General features: G+C 44.0%; 1 protein-coding gene across 1 annotated transcript in view; it reads right to left on the bottom strand.

Annotated features, from left to right (window-relative positions):
• CACNA1H (calcium voltage-gated channel subunit alpha1 H) overlaps window positions 1-22,035 on the bottom strand; it is a 304,694-nt gene that overhangs the window by 245,326 nt on the left and 37,333 nt on the right. Inside the window, exons 3-4 of the mRNA XM_033914172.1 lie at window positions 19,055-19,152; window positions 6,369-6,528 (exon numbers count right to left, since the gene is read on the bottom strand). Coding sequence (XP_033770063.1) covers window positions 6,369-6,528; window positions 19,055-19,152 — 258 coding nt within the window. The remainder of the gene's footprint in view (window positions 1-6,368; window positions 6,529-19,054; window positions 19,153-22,035) is intronic.

Raw genomic sequence — 22,035 nt, 5'->3', positions numbered from 1 at the left:
GATTTTTTGTGCGTCACCATTTATTTATTTATTCAATTTTCTATACCATTCTCCCCAGGGAGCTCAGAACAGTTTCCATGAATTTATTCAGGTTCTCAAGCATTTTCCCGGTCTGTCCTGGTGGGCTTAGGGTTACTAGACGTCGGGATTTCCTCAGACATGTCCTCCTTTTGGACGGCTTTTTCAAAACCCAGCACTTTGTCCGGGTTTTGAAAAGCTTCCAGCTAGGAGCGACGTCGGAATGGCCCTTTAAGTCTTAGGAACCTTGTTCAGTCCATATTGCTTCCATATTTAGACTACTGCAACTCTTTACATGGCGGAGCAACAGACAAACTGTTAAAGCTGCAGCGTTTATAACATAGAGCTGCTAGATTGATTTTTCTATTAGGAAAGTTTGAGAGGGCTTTCCCATTGTTGTTGAAATTACATTGACTTCCTGTTAGGTCGAGAATAAAATTTAAGAATGTGTGATTAAGTTTTGAAATTTTTATATCGATTAAGTTCCAACAAGCATGTGCACTGTTTGATCATTGACAAAATACTCCACTGGTGCCAGATCAATATAACTCTAGCAAAAACAAAAGATCCGATCACTATGTCCTGAAAATCCCAAATAAATTATCCACTGTTTTTTGAGGAAAAGACCTCAGAGACCACGGTGTGGAAATGATAATGTAAAGTTTCATGCATGCTACTGTAGGGTCAAAATTCTGTTTCATTGGTCAAAAACCTCCATCAATTTACACATTAACTTTTATCAAACCAAAAAAGAATGACATCTTTTTCTCCTTCTTTTTTTTTCTTTTTGCACTAAAAATTTGCACTCTCCAAAGCCCTGGGGACTTTATTTGGGATTTTCGGGACATAGTGATCAGATCCACTGTTTGATCATTCCAAATGTCTTCCTTTTCACTCGTAATACCCAGGATTTCACATTGAATTATCCATCTTGAAAAGAGGAGACTGAGAGGAGACATGATCAAAACATTCAAAATACTGAAGGGAATAGACTTAGTAGATAAAGACAGACTTGTTCACACTCTCCAAGGTAGGGAGAACAAGAGGGCACTCTCTAAAGTTGAAAAGGGATAGATTCCGTACAAACGTAAGGAAGTTCTTCTTCACCCAGAGAGTGGTGGAAAACTGGAACGCTCTTCCGGAGTCTGTTGTAGGGGAAAACACCCTCCAGGGATTCAAGACAAAGTTGGACAAGTTTCTGATTGAGAGGGGACATGATCGAAACATTCAAGGTACTGAAGGGAATAGACTTAGTAGATAAAGACAGGTTGTTCACCCTCTCCAAGGTAGAGAGAACGAGAGGGCACTCTCTAAAGTTGAAAGGGGATAGATTCCGTACAAACATAAGGAAGTTCTTCTTCACCCAGAGAGTGGTGGAAAACTGGAACGCTCTTCCGCAGGCTGTTATAGAAGAAAACACCCTCCAGGGATTCAAGACAAAGTAGATAAGGACAGGTTGTTCACCCTCTCCAAGGTAAAGAGAACAAGAGAGCACTCTCTAAAGTTAAAAGGGGATAGATTCCGTACAAACGTAAGGAAGTTCTTCTTCACCCAGAGAGTGATGGAGAGCTGGAACGCTCTTCCGGAATCTGTTGTAGGGGAAAACACCCTCCAGGGTTTCAAAACTAAGCTGGACAAGTTCCTGCTAAACTGGGATGTACGCATGTGAGGCTGGACTCATTTAGAACGCTGGTCTTTGACCTGGGGGCCACCACGTGAGCGGACTGATGGGCAGGATGGAACACTGGTCTGGCCCAGCAGCGGCAATTCTTATGTTCTTATATTCATCGAAAGCATCTATTAGAATATTCTTTTGCATAGCAGCAGAATCACGTAAAGAATCAACTTCCTCTCTGGGTAAAAGAGATTGATTCTTATTTTTCTTTTCAAAAGGCTTAAAAAAAACTATTTGTTGATGTTAATGGTTGCTGGGTTTTGTTTTTTTTAAAAGTAGCCATCTGTAGTTGCTCCTCTAACAAGGCCTTCTTGAATTGTAATCAGCACTGAATCCAGGTGGAAGATTGTGGAACATAAGAGACAATAGAATAGAATTCACACACGTATGTGTCAGTTGGGTGCTACGTGGTAGTCTAAAAGCTTATTACGCAGCTCACGTGGCACACAACCGCAAGGGTGGGCGTAACATGGATGGGTCCCAAACATATGTGTTAATTATAAAATACAATGAGTTATGCACTAAAGTGCAACATTTACACGCTAATTTTTACGCCTACTTTTTACACACTTTAAGCGATGGTGCGCAAATGACAACTTCTTCTTCTTTCCCCGCTGATTCCTCCAAGCCCGCTCCCTTGGCTGTGGACAGTGGGAATCTCGTTCATCCATTCACGCGCGTCACTAATTAGATGACGAGGCATTTGGCTACCTTAAGAGAGTCGTAGTTACTCCCGCCGTTTACCCGTGCCTCATTGAATTTCTTCACTTTGACATTAAGAGCACTGGGCAGAAATCACATCGCGTCAACACCCGCCGCGGGCTTTCGCGATGCTTTGTTTTAATTAAACAGTTGGATTTTCCTGGTCCACACCGGTTCTAAGTCAGCTGCTAGGCGCTGGCCGAGGCGGGACGCTGGCTTGCCCTGTTGCTCCCATACCCTCGCCCTTGGGGAGGGGGTTAGGGGAAGGGGGTTAGGGGGAGGAGAGTCACCTGGGGCAATCCACGGGAAGGACCCAGCATGCGTCCAAAGTCACCGCTGCCCCACGAGATACGCGGGATGGCGCCTCATTCTATTCTATAACAGATTCTTCCATTAACAAATTAGCACTCAGCACCCTGTGTTTTCGTGGCCAAATTTGTGTGACCTTTGTAGAATTGCTTCCTAAGGGGTCCTTAAATGGGGACAGACTAAAAGATCTCAATGTGCATCCTTTGGAGAAAAGGCGGGAGAGTGACGATATGATAGAGACGTTTAAATAAAGGACTAGAAAGCAAAAATGTTACTAGCCAGCGGTGGGAGTACCACAAAGAGAGAGACATTTATTACCAATTGTGGAGAAAAAGCCTCAAATTATACTGCTTGCCTGGCGTATTTTTCTTGTGTTTCAGCTATGCGATTTTTCATTTTGCAGATAAGTACACTATTGGTTGTTTTGTATTTTGCATTTTGATTTTTTGTTGTATCTTTTCGGGGTCTCGGCTGGCAGGGTTCGTTTAGGGGTCGCTCAGGTTTCATTGGTTTACTCACCTGTTGATTTACTGGTTTGATTGGTGGATATTTTCACTTTGAATTTCAGCACACTCAGGGTGCTCAATGATGGTGTGCGGGTGGGGGGGTTTATCACCTCTACCTAAAAGTGAAGTGTTGGAGCTGGACTCCTATCACTGGTGGTTCACACTGAGCTTTATGACTCACTTCAAAATATGAGAGAATAATAACCTCAATAATAGTTGTACTCAGGGTACCTAATACACTCCAATGGGAATTCAGATTCCACTTTTCTCAAAACGAGTCAGTGGTGTTGGAATTCTTCACCATTCCCATTACATGGAGAGTAATAAATATCATTTATGGAGATATATATTTTTAAAATTTTTTCTTTTTCCTTGATCCTTTTTTACATCCTTATTTGATATTACATCCAAATAACTTATTATTGTTTCAATAGCTTATAAATAGAAAAGGATTTAAAGTGTATCACTTAACTTAGATCCTTATCGGTTCCCCTTCCCGACGCGTTTCTTGTTGGATAGCCAGTGGCAGAAAATGTACGGTTGAGGATTAACCTTATCTTTTGTTCCCCCGACCTTGAACTCCGAAACGCGTCGGGAAGGGGAACCGATAAGGATCTAAGTTAAGTGATACACTTTAAATCCTTTTCTATTTATAAGCTATTTAAACAATAATAAGTTATTTGGATGTAATATCAAATAAGGATGTAAAAAAGGATCAAGGAAAAAGAAAAAATTTTAAAAATATATATCTCCATAAATGATATTTATTACTCTCCATGTAATGGGAATGGTGAAGAATTCCAACACCACTGACTCGTTTTGAGAAAAGTGGAATCTGAATTCCCATTGGAGTGTATTAGGTACCCTGAGTACAACTATTATTGAGGTTCATCCTTTATTTTGATACTATTCACATTAAGTTGCACGTGGTTTGTGCGGTGTGCATAGTCTGTGACCCCGAGCGCCCCCTTAATGAACCTTGATTTGACTAGGTCTGCCTTTTGTTGTTGTTGCTAGTTCAAATTATACTGTTACAGCAGGAATCAACACGGATTTCAAGCTGCCTATTTGCATGTCATTGGCATAAAATTCTCCACACTCCTAAAATGTTTGTGCAAAAAGATGGTTCATAGACAACGACGCGAAAAACAAAAGCGCGCTCCGACAATTGAGCGCAGCGCACGCCGCTGCACCGCTCTAAATTACAGTTTTTAGGGGCTCCGACGGGGGGTTTTGTTGGGGAACCCCCCCCAGTTTACTTAATAGACATCGCGCCGGCGTTATGGGGGGTTTGGGGGGGTTGTAACCCTCCACATTTTACTGTAAACTTAACTTTTTCCCTAAAAACAGGGAAAAAGTGAAGTTTTCAGTAAAATGTGGGGGGATACAACCTCCCACACCCCCCACAACGCCCCCACAACGCAGTGCGATGTCTATTAAGTAAAGTGGGGGGGTTCCCCCCATGCCCCCCCCCGTCGGAGCCCTAAAAACAGTAATTTAGAGCGGCGCGGCGGGGCGCGCTGCGCTCAATTGTCTGGGCGCGCCTTTGTCCCGGCGCGCTTTTGACCTGACACCCAAAAAGATAGGTCTTGAGCAGTTTTCTAAAGTGTAACAAAATGTCCACAGAATCTCAGAGTGCCTGTCACAGTGGTCCATAAAGCAGGGCCAGCAATGGAGAAACAAGATTTTTTCATTTGCACATATCGTGCTGTATCTCTCGATGCTCTTAATGGTGGCCAAAGTCATTTTTTTTTTAAGATAGGAGAGATGTGTTCGTAGCGAGACGCTCCCATCAGCATCCAAGCTGCTGGAGTTCCACGCATGCACAGATGCCACGCGATGACGACCTTGCGTGGCATCCACGCATGTGTGGAGTTCCTCCTGCCCGACGTGATTTAGAGGAGGCTTTTCAAAACTCAGACTAAGTGCCGGGTTTTGAAAAGCCGTCCGGACCTCCCGGGAAAATCCAGATGCCTGGTAACTCTACTCCAGTGATCATCTAGTCAGTGTGGGTAACCCTTCTTCGTTTTTAAAACAAGTCTAGCCCCAAATGTCTATATGGTGCCCTGAACATTTGGTTAAATGGTTAATTATCACTGCAAAATGTCCAAGTCCTGAACCCGCCTTCAACACGTCCCCTTGGAATTTAGACAACCAGGAGACGAACAGTCTAGAAAAACTGTCTAAAATATGGGTTTTGAAAAAAGGGATTTGGATGCTTTTCTCTTTTGAAAATGAGCCCCTGAAAGGGTCAGTTCAAGAAACATATGCCCGTTACATTAATGGGTGCTAGAAAAGATGTGTCTGTCTCTCTTTCTTTCTGTCTCTCTCTCTCCTTAGCTGCCATCTGTCTGTCTTTCTTTCTGTCTCTCTCTCTCGTTGGCTGCTGTCTGTCCGTCCGTCTTTTTTCTTTGTCTCTCTCTTTGGCCGCTGTCTGTCTGTCTTTCTGTCTATCTCTCTGGCCCCCTGTCTGTCTGTCTCTCTGGCCCCCTGTCAGTTTGTCATTCTTTCTGTCTATGTCTCTCCCTAGCCCCTTGTCCGTCAGTTTTTCTTTCTGTCTGTCTCTCTCCATGGCCCACTGCCTATCTCTCTCTGCCCCCCCCTCCCCCGAGCAAACCAAGATGGCTGCCTGCCCCCCAGCACACCCCTCCCCCCAAAGCAGCTCCTTTTCCCTCTCCCCCTCCACTTCCTTGTGCAGCAGTAGCAGCCGTACGCCTCGCAGCACCCGTACCCCGTCTGCTTCGTCCAGGCCGAAGGACACCCTCCTGATGTTGCTCTTGCCACCGCTCAAAACGCTGCACGCGCCGCAAGCCGACACACGCTGCACACGTCGCAAGCCAACGCACACACCGCAAATCAAACACGGCCACGGAGTCACACATCACGCCATCAGGGATCACAGCGTTGTAAGTGCGCATGTGCGCTGAGGGTTTTATTATAGAGGATGTGCTAGTTTTAAAAAATGTTTTCCATTTGTGTTTGTTGCTTGAATGCTGCCAAGTACCCTTGGATTATGCGGTTAATAAATCTTGCAAATAAATAAATCTCCCCAACAGGTAGGATTAAAGCTGTGGAGAATGAGAACAGTTCCTAGAAATAGCAAGTACACGCAGGATTTTCCACTCTCTTATTTTCTGTTGTATGTTCATTGTACTTACGTTGAAGAATCGTTGTCCAGGAAACACCTGTTTCTTAGCAGTCCTGACCACAGCTGGACACCAACGATGCCAAAGATGAAAAAGACGAAAAAACACAAGAGAAGGACGTTGCCTAACATAGGCAGAGTATCTAACAGCAGGGTGACCAGTATTCGCATACCTGGGGGGGGGGGGGAGACAGAAAGCGCTGCGTCAGCCTTTACAAATATACATACTGCTACTGTCCTTAAATTCCTACCCTCATCTCTAGAGTAGAGGCCATCACGTCAACCCTCTACTCAAGGAATTACATTGGCTTCCAATGCATCTCAGAATTCAATTCAAGTGCATTTAAGATCCTATTTGGCATTTATCCATCACTTCGATTCCTTTAGACCGGAACATTCACAGATCTCATCTTGCCAACAATTCAAACTCTCCCTTCCTTCAGTCAATCCTTGGTTTTCACATTTTCTCAACTGTGGAACGAACTTCCTCTCATTTTAAGGGGTCCTGGTCCTTTTCAACTTTTTCGTAAATCTTTAAAAACTATTTTATTTGCCAAACACTTCGGAAACTAGTTCAATTAATATTTTCTGATTGTTACTTTTTAAAGTATTTTTTTAATTACTGTTAACCGAGTCGAGCTCCTTTTTGGTTTGAAGACCCGGTATATAAAGCTAAGCTTTAGTTTAGTTTCTCAAAAATTAAAACTTACATTTCCGTCTCTCACTGGTATAAACAGAACCTTTAAGAGATTTAGTCATTCTTTTGCTTTTAAATTAACCGAATTCTGGAATGCTTTACCGCTTACATTAAGAAGTTTACGTTCTTTTGCTTTCTTCCGGAAAGTTCTGAAAACTTTTTTGTTTGCTACACATCTTGGAAATTAACTATTTCAGTCTACTTTTCCTTGTCGAGTTTATGTATTATGTATTACATTATTATTAACCGAGTCGAGCTCCTCTTGGTTGATGACTCGGTCTATAAAACTAAGTTTTAGTTTAGTTTAGTTTAGTTTTAGGTTAACACAGCAATCTGGCAAGCTAGCGTTGAAATCCCACTGCTGCTCCTTGTGATTTGGGGAAAGTAAATTAACCCTCTATTATCTCAGATACAAACGTAAGGCTCCTTTTACTAACGGCACTAGAGTTTTTTTAGCGTGGACCGCAGTGGCATAGCAAGGGGTGGGGGAAGGGGGCGTACCGCCCCGGTCACCGGCACTTCTCTGCCTCCCCCAATGCCACGCCACACTCACGTCTTCACTACCCACCTCCGTCCCTTTTTAAATCTTCTCTAGCACGAGCAACGTCTCAGGCCACATGCTAGCGCTGGCCTGGCTGCCCTCTGAATCGCTTAGCGGGTCACGAGGCCAGGAAGTGACATCAGAGGGAAAGCTAACGCTGGTGCGAGCAGCACACCAGAGAAGCTGCTCATGCTGGCGATGAGTTAACGAGGCACAGGGAGGGAAGGGAGGGCGCGAGTGTTGTATGGGTGGCGGGGAAGGAGCTGGGGGGCGCTACCACTCCATATGCAATTGGTGGGCTGGCGAGGTAAATGCGCCGAAGCTTATAGAATTCCTATGAATGTCAGAGCATTTACCTCGCCGGCCCGTGCTAAAAACCTCTAATCACGTGCTAAACGCTAACACGTTTATGTTAGTCTATGGACGCGTTAGCGTAGATTTAGTGCACGCTAAACACACGCTAAAACGCTTAGCGCACCTTAGTAAAACAGGGGGGCTAGTGTTAGATTGGGAGCTCTCCAGAGACAAGAAATACCAGCAGTTCCTATATAGCCAACCAGGCGTGCTGGACCTTGTATACCCCCTCCTTTACCAAGCTGCGCTAGCGTTTTTCGTGCCGGTTGCCGTAATAATAGCTCTGACGCGCATACAATTCCTATGAGCGTCCCAGCCGTTACCGCGGCGGCCGGCACGAAAAACACTAGCGCGTCTTGGTAAAGGAGGCAGCTCTAATTATGCCTAGTTATCTGTCCGGCGGTGGCACAGAATTTCCACTGAATCCGGATAACTTCCAGGCATTGCCAAGCACCCGGATAATATCACTCTTCCCTCTAAGCTGACCAGGAGTCCTCCAGCTCCACTGCTGCCAATAGGGGGCAGTGCTTCGATGCTATGTTTTCACAGTACTGTGCTCCTCGGAGGCCTGCAGAGGTTGCCTGTTCCTCCCACGGTAGAAAATGTGATCGTGAAACAGCTCCCCTCGCTGGCAGGACTGCAGGAGGAGGACTCCCTTTCAATGACGGTGCCTAGACCAGGGGTGGGCAACGAGGGCCGCCATCCAGTCGGGTTTTTAGGAGTTTCCCAATGAATAAGAATGAGACCCGTTTGCATACAATGGGAGGCAGTGCGCGCAAATAGATCTTGACAACCCGACTGGATGGCGGCCCTCGTTGCCCACCCCAGCCTAGACAGATGCTGGCGCTCAATGTCTGAGACTAATTCAGCCCGTGGAGGTCAGAATTTAAGGAAAGAGTGAGCAGCACTGCCAACTGAATAGCGACCGGATAATTTGCGTGATGATTTTGCCCGTGCTCTGATGCCTTCTGCCCCCGTAATTGTGTGGCTATTATTGGGCCATTGATTTAGGTAAATACTATCCCTATAGCTTGAAAATCTATCGGTTGGCAAGTTATACATGTAATTTGTTAGAACATTGGCCTGATAGAGATTAATTCTCACCTTGTGTACAATATAATACCCCAAACAGAGAGAAGGGGCTGTTTCGCATCTTCAAACCAACCCTGCTGCGGACACGATAAGGGTTTAAACCTCCCAATATAAAAAAATAAAAATCCTACGCTGGGGACTTTTTATTTTTTTTTTTTTTGCCTTCTGTTTCATGCAAAAGAAAAGAACTGCTGAATATTTTGATATTTTGCTGCAAAATGGAAAAAAAAGCTGTTTTGTAACTGTGAAATCACTCATCAAAATTAGGTTGGTAATCTTATTTTTCTAACAAGAAAACTGTGTTTAACTGCAGCTTCGGGGAACGTGTGAATTTATTTGATAGCACTAATTAAGTAAAAAAAACACACAAAACCCCAAACATGTCATATGTTTGCCACCTGAATTCTTCTGCAGCATTTTAACGAGTTTGAGTAACGGTATCACAGCAGGGCTATCGCAACTTTCTTAGAATGAGATGCATACAACTAGGGTTCAGATCTCCCCAGACACGTCCCCCTTTCGACCACATATCTGGGGGTCTGGATGGCTTTTCAAAACCCAGCACTTTGTCCAGGTTCTGAAAAGTCTCCTGAAATCTCGTCGGGCAGGAAGGAGGTCCACGAATGCGCGGACTTCCTCAATGGCTGACAAGAGCAGGCAGCGGGGAGGCGGGATTAGGGCATTTACAGGGCAGGGATGGGCAGAACTGGGAGGGCCTGGGGGCGGGTCTAGGGGGGGGGGGGTCCGGATTTTCCAATTGGAAAATCTGGCAACCCTACAACTAGGGTTAATCGAGGTCCGGATTTCCCTGGACTTGTCCAGGGGTCTTTTTGAGGACATGTCCAGGGGGTCCGGACGGCTTTTCAAAACCCGGCACCGCTGTCAAATCGCTGTCAGGCAGGATGTGCAGATGCCCTCCTGCCCGACGAGAGCAGGCAGTGGGGGCCGCCGGCGGGGCTGGGATTGGGGGCAGAACTGGGGTATGATGTAATGGGGGTGAGTGGAACTGGGTGAGCCTGGAGGACTTCCAAAAAATACCCCTGCTAATTTGCCAAACATGCCAGGATTTTTTTTGCCTCCTTAAGGCCCTTTTTATTAAGCAGCAGTAGATGTTTCTAGCATGGCCCGGGGTGCTAAATGCTCCAACGCAGCTCCAAAGCTCATAGGAATTCCATGAGCATCGGAGCATTTAGGGCTCGAACTACGGCAGAAACTTCTATCTCAGCTTAGTAAAAGAGGGGGTAAACTAGTTTATCAAAAATTAAGAGCTCCTTTTACAAAACCACAGCAGCTGCTGCTGCGGTAATTGCTCACCTCTTGCCAGCCCCAGAAGCTTTTTTCTGCATCACTTCCTGTTCCCAGTACCTGCATCACTTCCTGTTCCCAGTACCTGCACGGGTTGTGGGATGGGGGAATGCTGAGAGTATATGCACTGCCATTGAGTCAAGAAAGAGTTCCCGAGGGCCCCCCACCCCTAGCCCAGAGGCTGTGCCCCTGGTTCTCCCTGATTAGCGCAGAAGTTCTGTGTGCATTATGTTTCCATATGATTAGTTTACTGCATCTGAGAGCAAAATTTGGATGTTACTTTTCCGTTAGAAGCTGTGCACTCTAATACAAGCTCTCCCCGTTGGCCTCCGCGTCATTCGTCTCCTCCTATCCTTAAGCCCCATCACTGGAGATGAAGGGAGAACCTTCCTCAGCGGAGTGTGGGAACTGCTCCAGGGCTCAAACTCAAAGAACCATTTCTCTGCATCTGCTCCGTTCAGCCAAGTCCTGCAGCGGAACAATTCAGCAAGCTTTTACGCAGCGCAAGCATGGTCGAAAGGGGCAAATTGCGAAAAGCAAAAGAGAATCTTCCTACAGTTCTGTTCTCTTCAAACGATAATTGAAGTAGAAAGACAATGAAGGGAGCATTAAATTAACATATATCCCCGAGAATGATGCTGCGGAGGTTGGCTCAAGTGCAAAATGATTCTAACTTGATGGTTTGGGTTACAGATTGGTTGTGGAATAGAAACAGCTGATCCCTCTTGAAAGAGGGCTGGGGGAACACTTCATATGCTCTTTGCATGCCCAAACTGTAACATAACAACAGAGTAAATCATGGTCCATCCAGTCTGCCCAATAGTCACACTCATTATACAATCATGGTTAAATGATCTTTTTAATATTCCTGCTCAAAAGACCATAGAAGTCCTCCCGGTACTGTCCTTAGGTTCTCGCTGCTGGAGTTGCCAGTACAGCTCACTCCAGCCCGTCCTGTCACTGGAGCTTCCATCAAAACCCTCCCCAGCTCATCCTAAACCAAAGCATTAGTACCAGCCTTAGTTTTTCAATATATAAGTTCAAGTTTCAAGTTTCAAGTTTAATTTTATTTGATGTATCGCTTATTACAAACTAAGCGATTAACAAAGTATAACAATCATCGTTAAATTATATAATATTGAACACTAAAGGGGTAAAATAACGGTAAAATAATATTTCTTTAACTAATAGGAATTTAACACACAAAACAATATTGACAGACTATGACACATATGGAATAAACATAAGGAATTAAAGTTACAACAATATTTCCCTAAAAAGGGAGAAAGAGAGGTCTGAAAGGGGAGGGAAAAAACAATGGGGAGGGATTGAAGGTTCTCAGATAGAAATTGGCAGTGAGGCAAGTTTAGAGATCAAAAGAAATTTTGAAAAGAAATGTTTTTAAATTGGTTTTGAATTGGATTAAATTCTTATTTTTCCTGATATATAAAGGAAGAGAATTCCAAGTAAGAGGAGCCACTACAGAGAAAATATCGTGGCGTTTTGTCCCTACTATTTTTAGAGAGGGAACCATTAATAATTCTTGGGATTCGGAACGTAAAGAGCGATTTGAAGAATGGGGTATTAATAAACGGTCTATGAATTGTGGTTCATTAGTATTTAGTGTTTTAAAAATAAGTAGAGCTATTTTATAAGTTATTCGGTTATTTATGGGCAGCCAATGTGATTTGATTAGCAGAGGTGTTACCATTTATTTTCCAAGTACAGATCCTCTGTGTTCATCCCACACTTTTTTGAATTCTGTCACCATTTTCCTCTGCACCACTTCCCTCGGGAGGGCATTCCAGTCATCTACCACCCTTTCCGTAAAGAAGAATTTCCTAACATTGCTCTTAAGTCTTCCTCCATGTAACCTCAAATTATGCCCCCTAGTTTTACCATTTTTTCCACTCTGGAAAAGATTTGGTTCTATATTAATACTACCTGTCAAGTATTTAAATATCTGTATCATATCTCCCCTGTCCCTCCTCTCCTCAAGAGTAGACATGTTCAGGTCTTCCAGTCTCTTCTTGTACTTCTTCTGGTTCAACCCCCCTTACCATTTTCGTCGCTTTGCTCTGGACCGCTTCAAGTCTTTTTACATCCTTAGCCAGATATGGCCTTCATAAGTGAACACAGTACTCCAGGTGGGGCCTCACCAACGACCTGTACCTCCCTTCTTCTCCTGGTTATGCCTCTTTCTATACAGCCCAGCATCCTTTTGGCTACAGCCACCACCTTGTCGCACTGTTTCGTTGCCTTATTCTGCACCGAGATCCCGCGCAGGATTGTGGGATGCTGCGGGCTATGCATTTTTAAATAAATAAATGGCTTAGCAGAAACACCGTCTCTATTTCACTAACCCCTAATGAAAGCATGATCGTTCGACATTGTTCTTTTAGGGCTAGGTTCTTTAAATGGCGCTGTCATTGTCATCCGCATGTCAGTCACGCAACGGCGCCCTATCTAGAATCGTGGCTTCGTGAAAGGTAGGCCGGGGTTTTTAATTGCCTCCATCTCCGACGCCTTCCCTTTACGTGAATTTTGTCTTTGGAGACGCTTTTATGACGCCTAACTCTACTTCTGGCGTTAGTTACGCATACAGTGGCGTGAGGCGCCTCCGTAGATGTGATGAATGCACTATTTTTCTCGGTGCTAGAAGGCGCCTTCATTTTTCTAGATGATATTTTAATGGCTTTTACCACTTAAGTGAGGTGCCTAACTAAAGGGGCTGTTTATAGAATATAGCCCTTAGGGAATAAAAAGACCCTGCCCTGATTTCCATTTTAATTGGAGGCACAGCTAAGTTTGCAGCTGAGAGCTTCACCCTGCTAGATGCAAAAAGCCAGGGCTGCGATGTCTCTGCCTCCGACTGAACAACAGATATTTCAAAGGCTTCATCATATCTTTCAAGTCATCTGACTGTCCCTTTTGATGTGGTTCATCCACTGAGTATTTTGCGATTCCAGATCTGCTCTTTAATGTCTGCTTATGGCACAATGGCTTTGTGTCATTAAGCAGAGCTGAATAAGTCTCTATTATTCAAAATGCTTATCTGAGTGCAGGGTAGGATTTGTGGAACTGATTTCCATGATGAGCAGGATTTCATCCTTCCCAAAAGTAAACCTGATGGGATTTCAAAAAAAATATGGGATGAGATGGCGGAGTAACTGTCGAGGTCCCGAAACATTTGAGTGCCTTTCAGATGATAAGGCTCTTTGGAGACTCTCTGTAGCCTGCTGGGATTTGCTTACATAGTAACATAGTAAATGAGGGCAGATAAAGACCTGAACGGTCCATCCAGTCGGCCTGTAAGTTATACCCATTATAAATACATGATTAAATTAACTTGCCTCTTCTTTGATATTTCTGGGTCATAGACTGTAAAGTCCACCTGGGATTGTCCTAGGTTCCAAATGTTGAAGTTGCCTTCTAATCAAGCCATTGTGACATCACTGCTGAGGTTGGCTCTTAGGCACTGGGGGAATGAGGCATTATGACATCACAATCTCAGCTCTGGAATGTTGCTACTCTTTGGGTTTCTGCCAGGTTACATAGTAAATGACGGCAGATAAAGACCTGAACGGTCCATCCAGTCTGCCCATAAGTTATACCCATTATAAATACATGATTAGATGAACTTGTCTCTTCTTTGATATTTATGAGCCATAGACTGTAAAGTCTGGTATTGTCCTAGGTTCCGAATGCTGACGTTGCCATCTAATCAAGCCATTGTGACATCACTGCTGAGGTTGGCTCTTAGGCACTGGGGGAATGAGGCATTATGACATCACAATCTCAGCTCTGGAATGTTGCTACTCTTTGAGTTTCTGCCAGGTTACATAGTAAATGACGGCAGATAAAGACGTGAACGGTCCATCCAGTCTGCCCATAAGTTATACCCATTAAAAATACATGATTAGATGAACTTGTCTCTTCTTTGATATTTATGGGCCATAGACTGTAAAGTCTGGTATTGTCCTAGGTTCCGAATGCTGACGTTGCCATCTAATCAAGCCATTGTGACATCACTGCTGAGGTTGGCTCTTAGGCATTGGCGGAATGAGGCATTATGACATCACAATCTCAGCTCTGGAATGTTGCTACTCTTTGGGTTTCTGCCAGGTTACATAGTAAATGACGGCAGATAAAGACCTGAACGGTCCTAGGTTCCAACTGCTGAAGTTACCATCTAATCAAGCCATTGTGACATCACTGCTGAGGTTGGCTCTCAGGCATTGGCGGAATGAGGCATTATGACATCACAATCTCAGCTCTGGAATGTTGCTACTCTTTGGGTTTCTGCCAGGTTACATAGTAAATGACGGCAGATAAAGACCTGAACAGTCCATCCACTCGGCCCGTTAGTTATTCTCATTAAAAATGCATGATGAAATTCACTTGTCTCTTCTTTGATATTTCTGGGTCATAGATTGTAAAGTCCACCTGGGATTGTCCTAGGTTCCAAATGTTGAAGTTGCCTTCTAATCAAGCCATTGTGACATCACTGCTGAGGTTGGCTCTCAGGCATTGGTGGAATGAGGCATTATGACATCATAATCTCAGCTCTGGAATGTTGCTACTCTTTGGGTTTCTGCCAGGTAACATAGTAAATGACGGCAGATAAAGTCCATCCAGTCTGCCCATAAGTTATACCCATTAAAAATACATGATTAAATTAACTTGTCTCTTCTTTGATATCTCTGAGTCGTAGACTGTAAAGTCTGGTATTGTCCTAGGTTCCAAATGCTGAAGTTGCCATTCATGCTCACGTCAGCCTCTCCAACCATCCTGTTCTTTGCTGGACATCTACCGAAAAGTCTCGCCAGCGACATCCTCCTGTTCCATGTTAGTGGAGTTCCCATTGATGCCCTCCCCAGCCCACCTTACACCGAATCACCATATATCGGCCTTAGTTCTTTAATTCACATCCTTTGTTTTCTAATTAGGGATCCTCTATTTTTATCCCACACTTTTTTGAATTCCATCACCGTTTTCCTCGCCATCACTTCCCTCGGGAAGGCATTCCAGGCATCTACCACCCTCTCCGTGAAGAACAATTTCCCAACATTGCTCCTAAGTCTTCCTCCCCGTAACCTCAAATTATGCCCTCTAGATGAGTCTTTGCTGTCTGTGGGGTCGGCGCAGAAAGCTGTCACGTGATTACAATAGATTTTATGCGCACACGCAGAAATGCAAAAAGGGGTTGAGTGCGGTCCAGATGTTAACTCATGCGGTAGATATGGCTGCGCCTTGCATTAACATGTATGATAACGAGATCATTAAGATTTCCGATATAATGCGTAGAAGAAAACAATGGCTTTTGATGCACACAGTGTGAGAAATTTTTCGCCCGGTCCTGGGCAGCGTAGAAGGGTTAGTTGAGAAGATGTCAAGCTTTTTATGTGATTTTAACGACTTGCCTAACTTTTTCTGCCGCCAGAAGAAGTATCTGCAACTTTAAAACACCAATTGGAGGTAAGAATAATAATATGCCCCTTTCTAAACAAAAATGAAAATGGCAGCACACATCTGCAGCTGCTGGTCCGCGTGCGCAGTAGCGTAGTAAGGGGAAGCAGGGGGAGGGCGTTCCGCCCCGGGCGTCGTCTTGCCAGTGGTGCCAGCAACCCTCCTCCTCTCCGCACCCCCGTTCCTCCCCCAGCCGCGCGCGTGCGCCACTTGTCTTCCCCGTTCCATTTTTACTTCTCCAGCGCGAGCAACACTGCTGCCCGCGTCGGCATCGGCGCTCTCTCCAACATCACTTCCGGGTCCCGCGCCTAGGGAAGTGACGACAAAGGGCGAGCCAACACCGACGCAGGCACGCTGCTCCCCGTCGGAGAAGTTAAAAAAAAGTACCGGGAATGAGAAGGGGTGAGCGCGCGTGCGGCAGGGAGGGGGGCACCTGGCACCCTCGCTACGCCACTGCGTGTGTGAATATCGCCTTTGCCTCTGAAGCAAGAAATCTGGGCGAGGCTAAAATTCAAACACAGAACAGCAGCCACAAAGTGTTGGCCCTTCACTTTCTTCAGACACGCACACAAGAAGCTGTACTTGCCACCGAATATTTCTGCGTACCATGGGTCTGGCAGGCTTCCCTCGATTACTGCACACATTTGCATGTCATTAGCATTCTAGCTGGTGAGGTTTTTAGTTTGGGGTAGAAGCCATGTGCGGCTCTGGTGCATGGTTTTCTGCATCGGCCTCAGTCAGGCAGTAAAGCCAGACTTTAAAACTAGGAGAGGTTTAATCTGTCCTTGGTCACCTGGAACTGACAGATAGGATTAACCATGCAGATCTGCCAAGGCCTGATATAGAAACCTAAAAGATGTTTAAATATTTTGCAGAGAAGATATTTTAGGCCTGTTTAGCTGCTCTAACGCAGGGGTGGGGGGCAACCTGTAGCCCACCATTGAATTTTATGTTTCAAGTTTATTAAGATTTTGATTTACACGCAATGTCAAATATTTTCAATGCGTATTACAAAAATTAAAATTGGGGAAATAAATAAATCATTTAAACAATAGACATAAAAACATATCCATAGACAGTAAAGAATACATAAGGACTATTGGGATAAAATTACATTTGTTTAAAATAAATTTAAAAAAAATAATAATTTAGGGAGGAACATCAGGAAAGGTATAAATAGGAGAAAAAAGGAAAAAAAAAAGATTATCTAATTTAAGAATCAAATGCATCTTTATAAAGGTAACTTTTTAAGTTCTTTTTAAATTTTTCTAGAGAGGTTTCAGCGCGTAGAAAAATAGGCCCAGAGCCGGTCTTAGCAATTGTAGGGTCGTCCGCTTCCCCTCACCTAACTCTGCTCTGCCCCCCGTTGACAAGATGGGTTTTTTTTTTAAATTATTTTAAATTTTTTAAAAGTTAAATTTCAAATAAAGACAAACCAAGCAAAACTTGTAAAGAAAACCTGATTCGAATAAACCATCATAAGAAATCTACCCCCTTTCTCCTTTTACAAAACCGTATCACAATTTTTAATGACAGCCACAGCAGTAAGAGCTCCGACGCTTATAGGAATTCCGTAAGCGTTGGAGCTATTACTGCTACGTTTTTGTGGGTGGGGGGCTACTCTTAAGCAATGAGAATGACCAGAAATTATTTAGGACCAGTCCACTATATTTGGGAATTCCAATTCTCATAACTCAAGAGGAGAATAAATGAAAAATTAATTAGCTAAGAACAGATGCAGTAAGTGGGCAGAGCGCTTTAAAATTCTACCAATCAGGAGAGGCAACACCAGAGCCCAAAAAAGATGTCAAGGGCATAGGCTCCCGAAAAGACATGTTTCACTAAAAACAAGACTCTCAACATATTTCCAGGAGAGGTTTAAGTAAACTTTTGCACCTTGTCTTTAAAGGTTGCCCACCTCAGCTCTAACGCGTTCACTGCTGGGTCTCTGAGCATTTTGGGGGAAACTTGTGGTCTACCGTTGTTGATCCGGTGATGTTCAAAGTTTTCACAGCGCGTTATGCCAGTGTATCCCAAGTCGGTTTCTGGAGTACCCCCCTGCCAGTTGGGTTTTCAGGATATCCACAATGAATAGGCATGAACTTGATTTGCATACACTGCCTCCATTATATGCAAATTTCCTTTCATGCCTTTTCGTTGGGGATATCCTGAAAACATGACCGGAAAGAGGGCGCTCTAAACACTTAGAGCTAGATTCAGTAAGCACACCGATCGCGACCCCCTTTGCAACCCGATTTTCCTCTGACCCGATTCACTAACCTCTGTGCCGATCCGATCCCGATCAGTGCATGCGAAGTAGGAAGTAACATGAAGCAGGCACACCGACCAGGCTGTCCGATCCAAAAACAAGTGACTGCTGAGGATCAGTCACTTGTGCAAAAAACCCTGCTCTCAGCCCCGATTCTCCCGCCTTTTGCCGCCCCTGTATTCTCCTGCTCTGTTTCCCTTCCCTGCAGCGCGAGCCCATGGCTTTAACCCGCTTTAAACCCACGGGTTAAAACCATGGGCTGGCGGGTAAAAAAGTTTTTAAAAAAAGCACGGAATGTGCAGACCGTCTACAAGCAGAGGTGTCCAACCTTTTGGCTTCCCCGGGCCGCATTGGCCGAAAAAAAAATGTTTCTGGGGCTGCGCCAACGCTGCAGCAAGACAGAGGAGGGAGCCGGCAAGACGGTAAACACCCGGGGGCAGCAGAGGAAAACACTGCATCGCCCTCGACCGGGGCCGCACAAAACACTTCACAGGGCCGCAGGTTGGACACCCCTGAATATAGGCAAAGTATGCTCTGAAGATCTAGAACAATTGCTATCGCCCACTACTTATGAGGAATTCAGGAAACGCCTAAAAACATATCTGTTCCTGAAATATCTAGACATCTGACCCGTACATCTCTTTCTCCTCAATACGGTTCTCTTGACCTATTAACCACTTTCCTTCACCTCTTTTAAGTTCAACCAATTTGTAACGTCTTTTAATCTTTTGTAAACCGCATAGAACTTCACGGTACTGCGGTATATAAACTGTTATTATTAATATTATTATTATAAGCAGTTTTCAGTGAACAAGCTTCAGGTTTTGCCTTCACACTTACTCTTTTACAAAGCCGCGCTAACGGCCCCGAAGCCCATAGAGATTTAAAGGGCTTCAGGGCTGTTGCCACGCGGCAGCCGCTAGCGCACCTTTGTAAAAGAGGCCGTTAGATAGAAAATAAGATTTCACTTACTTGGAACCCTGTTAATGGCTCTTAGAGGCCTGAGAACTCGGACAGTTCGGATGGCAGATAAGCTCACATTGTGCCCATCAAGTGAATATTCCATCATCCTGTTGGAAAATTAACCTGAGGTTATACACTGATATAGGTATTTTATTGATATACTGCCATTTTTAACAAATCAAAGCAGGGTACAATTAATGACAATAATGGGCATAATTTAAAATAAAACCATAACAAGGGGGAAAGTAAGTGATCAAATTAACCAAACGAGACACAAAAGGGCAGGAAAGGTTTACCACAGGGGTGAAACTCCAAAAACCAGACCAGCTCTCTATTCTCCAGACACCTGAAGGGTTCTGGGCTAACGGAGCCCCTTATACCAAATGTTTGATTGGAAATTATAATCTCACCACACTTTCGACCTGGTTTACAGCACAGCACAACTACTCATGAAAGATCAGCAGAGTCCACAAAGAGAAGTACTAAACATTCCACAGGCAGAAAAACCCACAATTCGCACATCAGCAATGCTTCTTCTGTGTAAATTATTAAGAGGAGGAAAAAGCTTCAGATCCCCCCTCCACCGAACCGAGAAACTCAGTGAAGGGACACGTATCATGTCCTTAGGCCATGTTTTCAAGCTGTAAGAAAGCCAGACCCTGTTTGTCTTTCCCTCTTTGAAAATACTACAAGGACATTTATGTTTGAACAGAGATGTTCTTAACTTGTTGTGAAGTGAATTCAATTGTTTTTATAAGCCGTATTTGCAAACAGATTTAGATTAGGGGCTCTGCTGGTTAAGGCTTTTTCTGACCTTTTGGACTCCAGCCAGAGATAGAGGAAAATGCTGATGTCTTTAAAGTTTCATGTGACCTGTGTCCATATATGGTTTGTGTTTACGTCACATGCTGACAACACTGATTCATGTAGAATAATATAAAAGAGATGTGAAGCTGATAATAAAGCGGACATGTTTGGAGATCATTTCTTGCCTCTACAATATGTCCCCGGGTGCACCTGTCTTCCAAATGACAGAGAAAGTATGGGGCAGGAATTGGGACCTAATCCTTTTCACTCAGGTTGAAAACAGGTGGAGTTTTACAGGGTGTAATAAAGTCACTGGCATAAAAAACCTCCTCAATAATATTTCAATAGAGAAAAGCCTTGTGCAAGGCAAGTGGAATATACTCTGCCTTGTATCAGGACCCCTATGATCTGAAAGTGATTTGAAAAGCCAAATTGTGCGGTGTCTTTCTGTTTACTCAATAGAATTTGGCTTTTCAAATCATTTTCAGATCATAGGGGTCCGGATACAAGGCAGAGTATATTCCACTTGCCTTGCACAAGGCTTTTCTCTATTGAAATATTATTGAGGAGGTTTTTTATGCCAGTGACTTTATTACACCCTGTAAAACTCCACCTGTTTTCAACCTGAGTTTCTCGGTTTGGCGGAGGGGGGGGGGGTCTGAGGCTTTTTCCTCCTCTTAATAATTTTCACAGAAGAAGCGTTGCTGATGTGCGAATTGTGGGTTTTTCTGCCTTGTTCTGTAACTCTAGGCCTGTGGAATGTTTAGTACTTTTCTTTGTGGACTCTGCTGATCTTTCATGAGTAGTTGTGCTGTGCTGTAAACCAGGTCGAAAGTGTAGTGAGATTATATTGTTTGGTTTTTCGAGGGGCTTGTGTTGTGTTTGCTAGTGGTTGGAAATTATAAACAGAGTGTTCCATCAGTAAGTGGGAACTCGTGTGAAAGGTTTTATCCGAGTTCACCAGGGTTCAACACCACCAAATGCACCAAATTACCCACTCACCTCATTGTAAAACACTCTGTGGACTAATCTAAAAATTCTGTAATTCATAGTGCAAAAGTTTTGGGTTTTTTTTAACTGCTTTTTTTTCTTTTTCTCTTTAGACTATCACGTGAATGCAAAAATTGTTATCAATCGCCCAAAACCCTGGAGTCTATATAGTGTGGAGAATTAAATTTAAATAGGATTGAAATATATAAATCAACAATGCTTTTAAATGACGTCGGTGAAAAAGCTCCTGAGAAATATAAAGCCTGGTGAATTTTAAACCCTTAATAAAATGGCTGAGAAACAGGAACTTATCTGCAAACCGCTGTTTGTTATATCATGCGGGGTGCCAGCTGGAGAATAGAGAGCAGGTCTGGTTCTTATTTCTAGTATTTACAACAGGGGTGCCCACACTCTTTTGGCTTGCGAGCTACTTTTAAAATGACCAGGTCAAAATGATCTACCAGCAATAAAATTAAAAAAAAAAACAAAGCACACTGTACGCAGAGAAAATGTTAATTATCATTTGTATTTGGGGGAGTTTTCAGAGGTCAAGGCAGATGACTTTAAAATATGCAAAGTCACCTCAGCAACAACTATACAAAAATAGACAAATATAGCCCCTCCCATTTTACTAAGTCGCGATAGCATTTTTTTAGCACAGGGAGCTGCGCTGCTCTTGACACTCATAGGCTCCCTGCACTAAAGGGCCATAGTGCAAAATATAGACAGCAGATATAAATTCTCAAAACAGACACATTTTGATCACTAAATTGAAAATAAAATCTTTTTTCCTACCTTTTTGTCTGGTGATTTCATGAGTCTCTGGTTGCACTTCCTTCTTCTGTAAAGCCAATATTTCTTTCTTTCTGCCTTTCTTTCTCTCTCCCCCTGCCCCATCCAAGCCTTCGTGCCAATTTCTCCACTTCCCGATTCTTTCCCTACCCTCACCCCCAAGCCACCAACGCGATTTCTCCCTGCTGCTTCCCCAAGCCAGCCTAGTTTGTATAAGTGCCGGGCCCACAAGATTTCACTTCTGACGTCAATTCTAACATCAGGGAGGAAGTTCCAGGCCAGCCAGGCAGCGATTGGCTAGACCAGAACTTCCTCTCAGACATCAGAATTGACGTCGGGGAGCAGAATGCTGGTCAGCGCGATGCTTCTGTAGCAAGTGCTTGGGGCGGCAGTGGCTTGGG

The sequence above is a fragment of the Geotrypetes seraphini genome, chromosome 11 (assembly GCF_902459505.1).
Source record: "Geotrypetes seraphini chromosome 11, aGeoSer1.1, whole genome shotgun sequence".
NCBI lineage: Eukaryota > Metazoa > Chordata > Amphibia > Gymnophiona > Dermophiidae > Geotrypetes > Geotrypetes seraphini.
The sequence above is the reverse complement of the archived record's forward strand: the minus strand, read 5'-3'. Positions and strand labels throughout refer to the sequence as shown.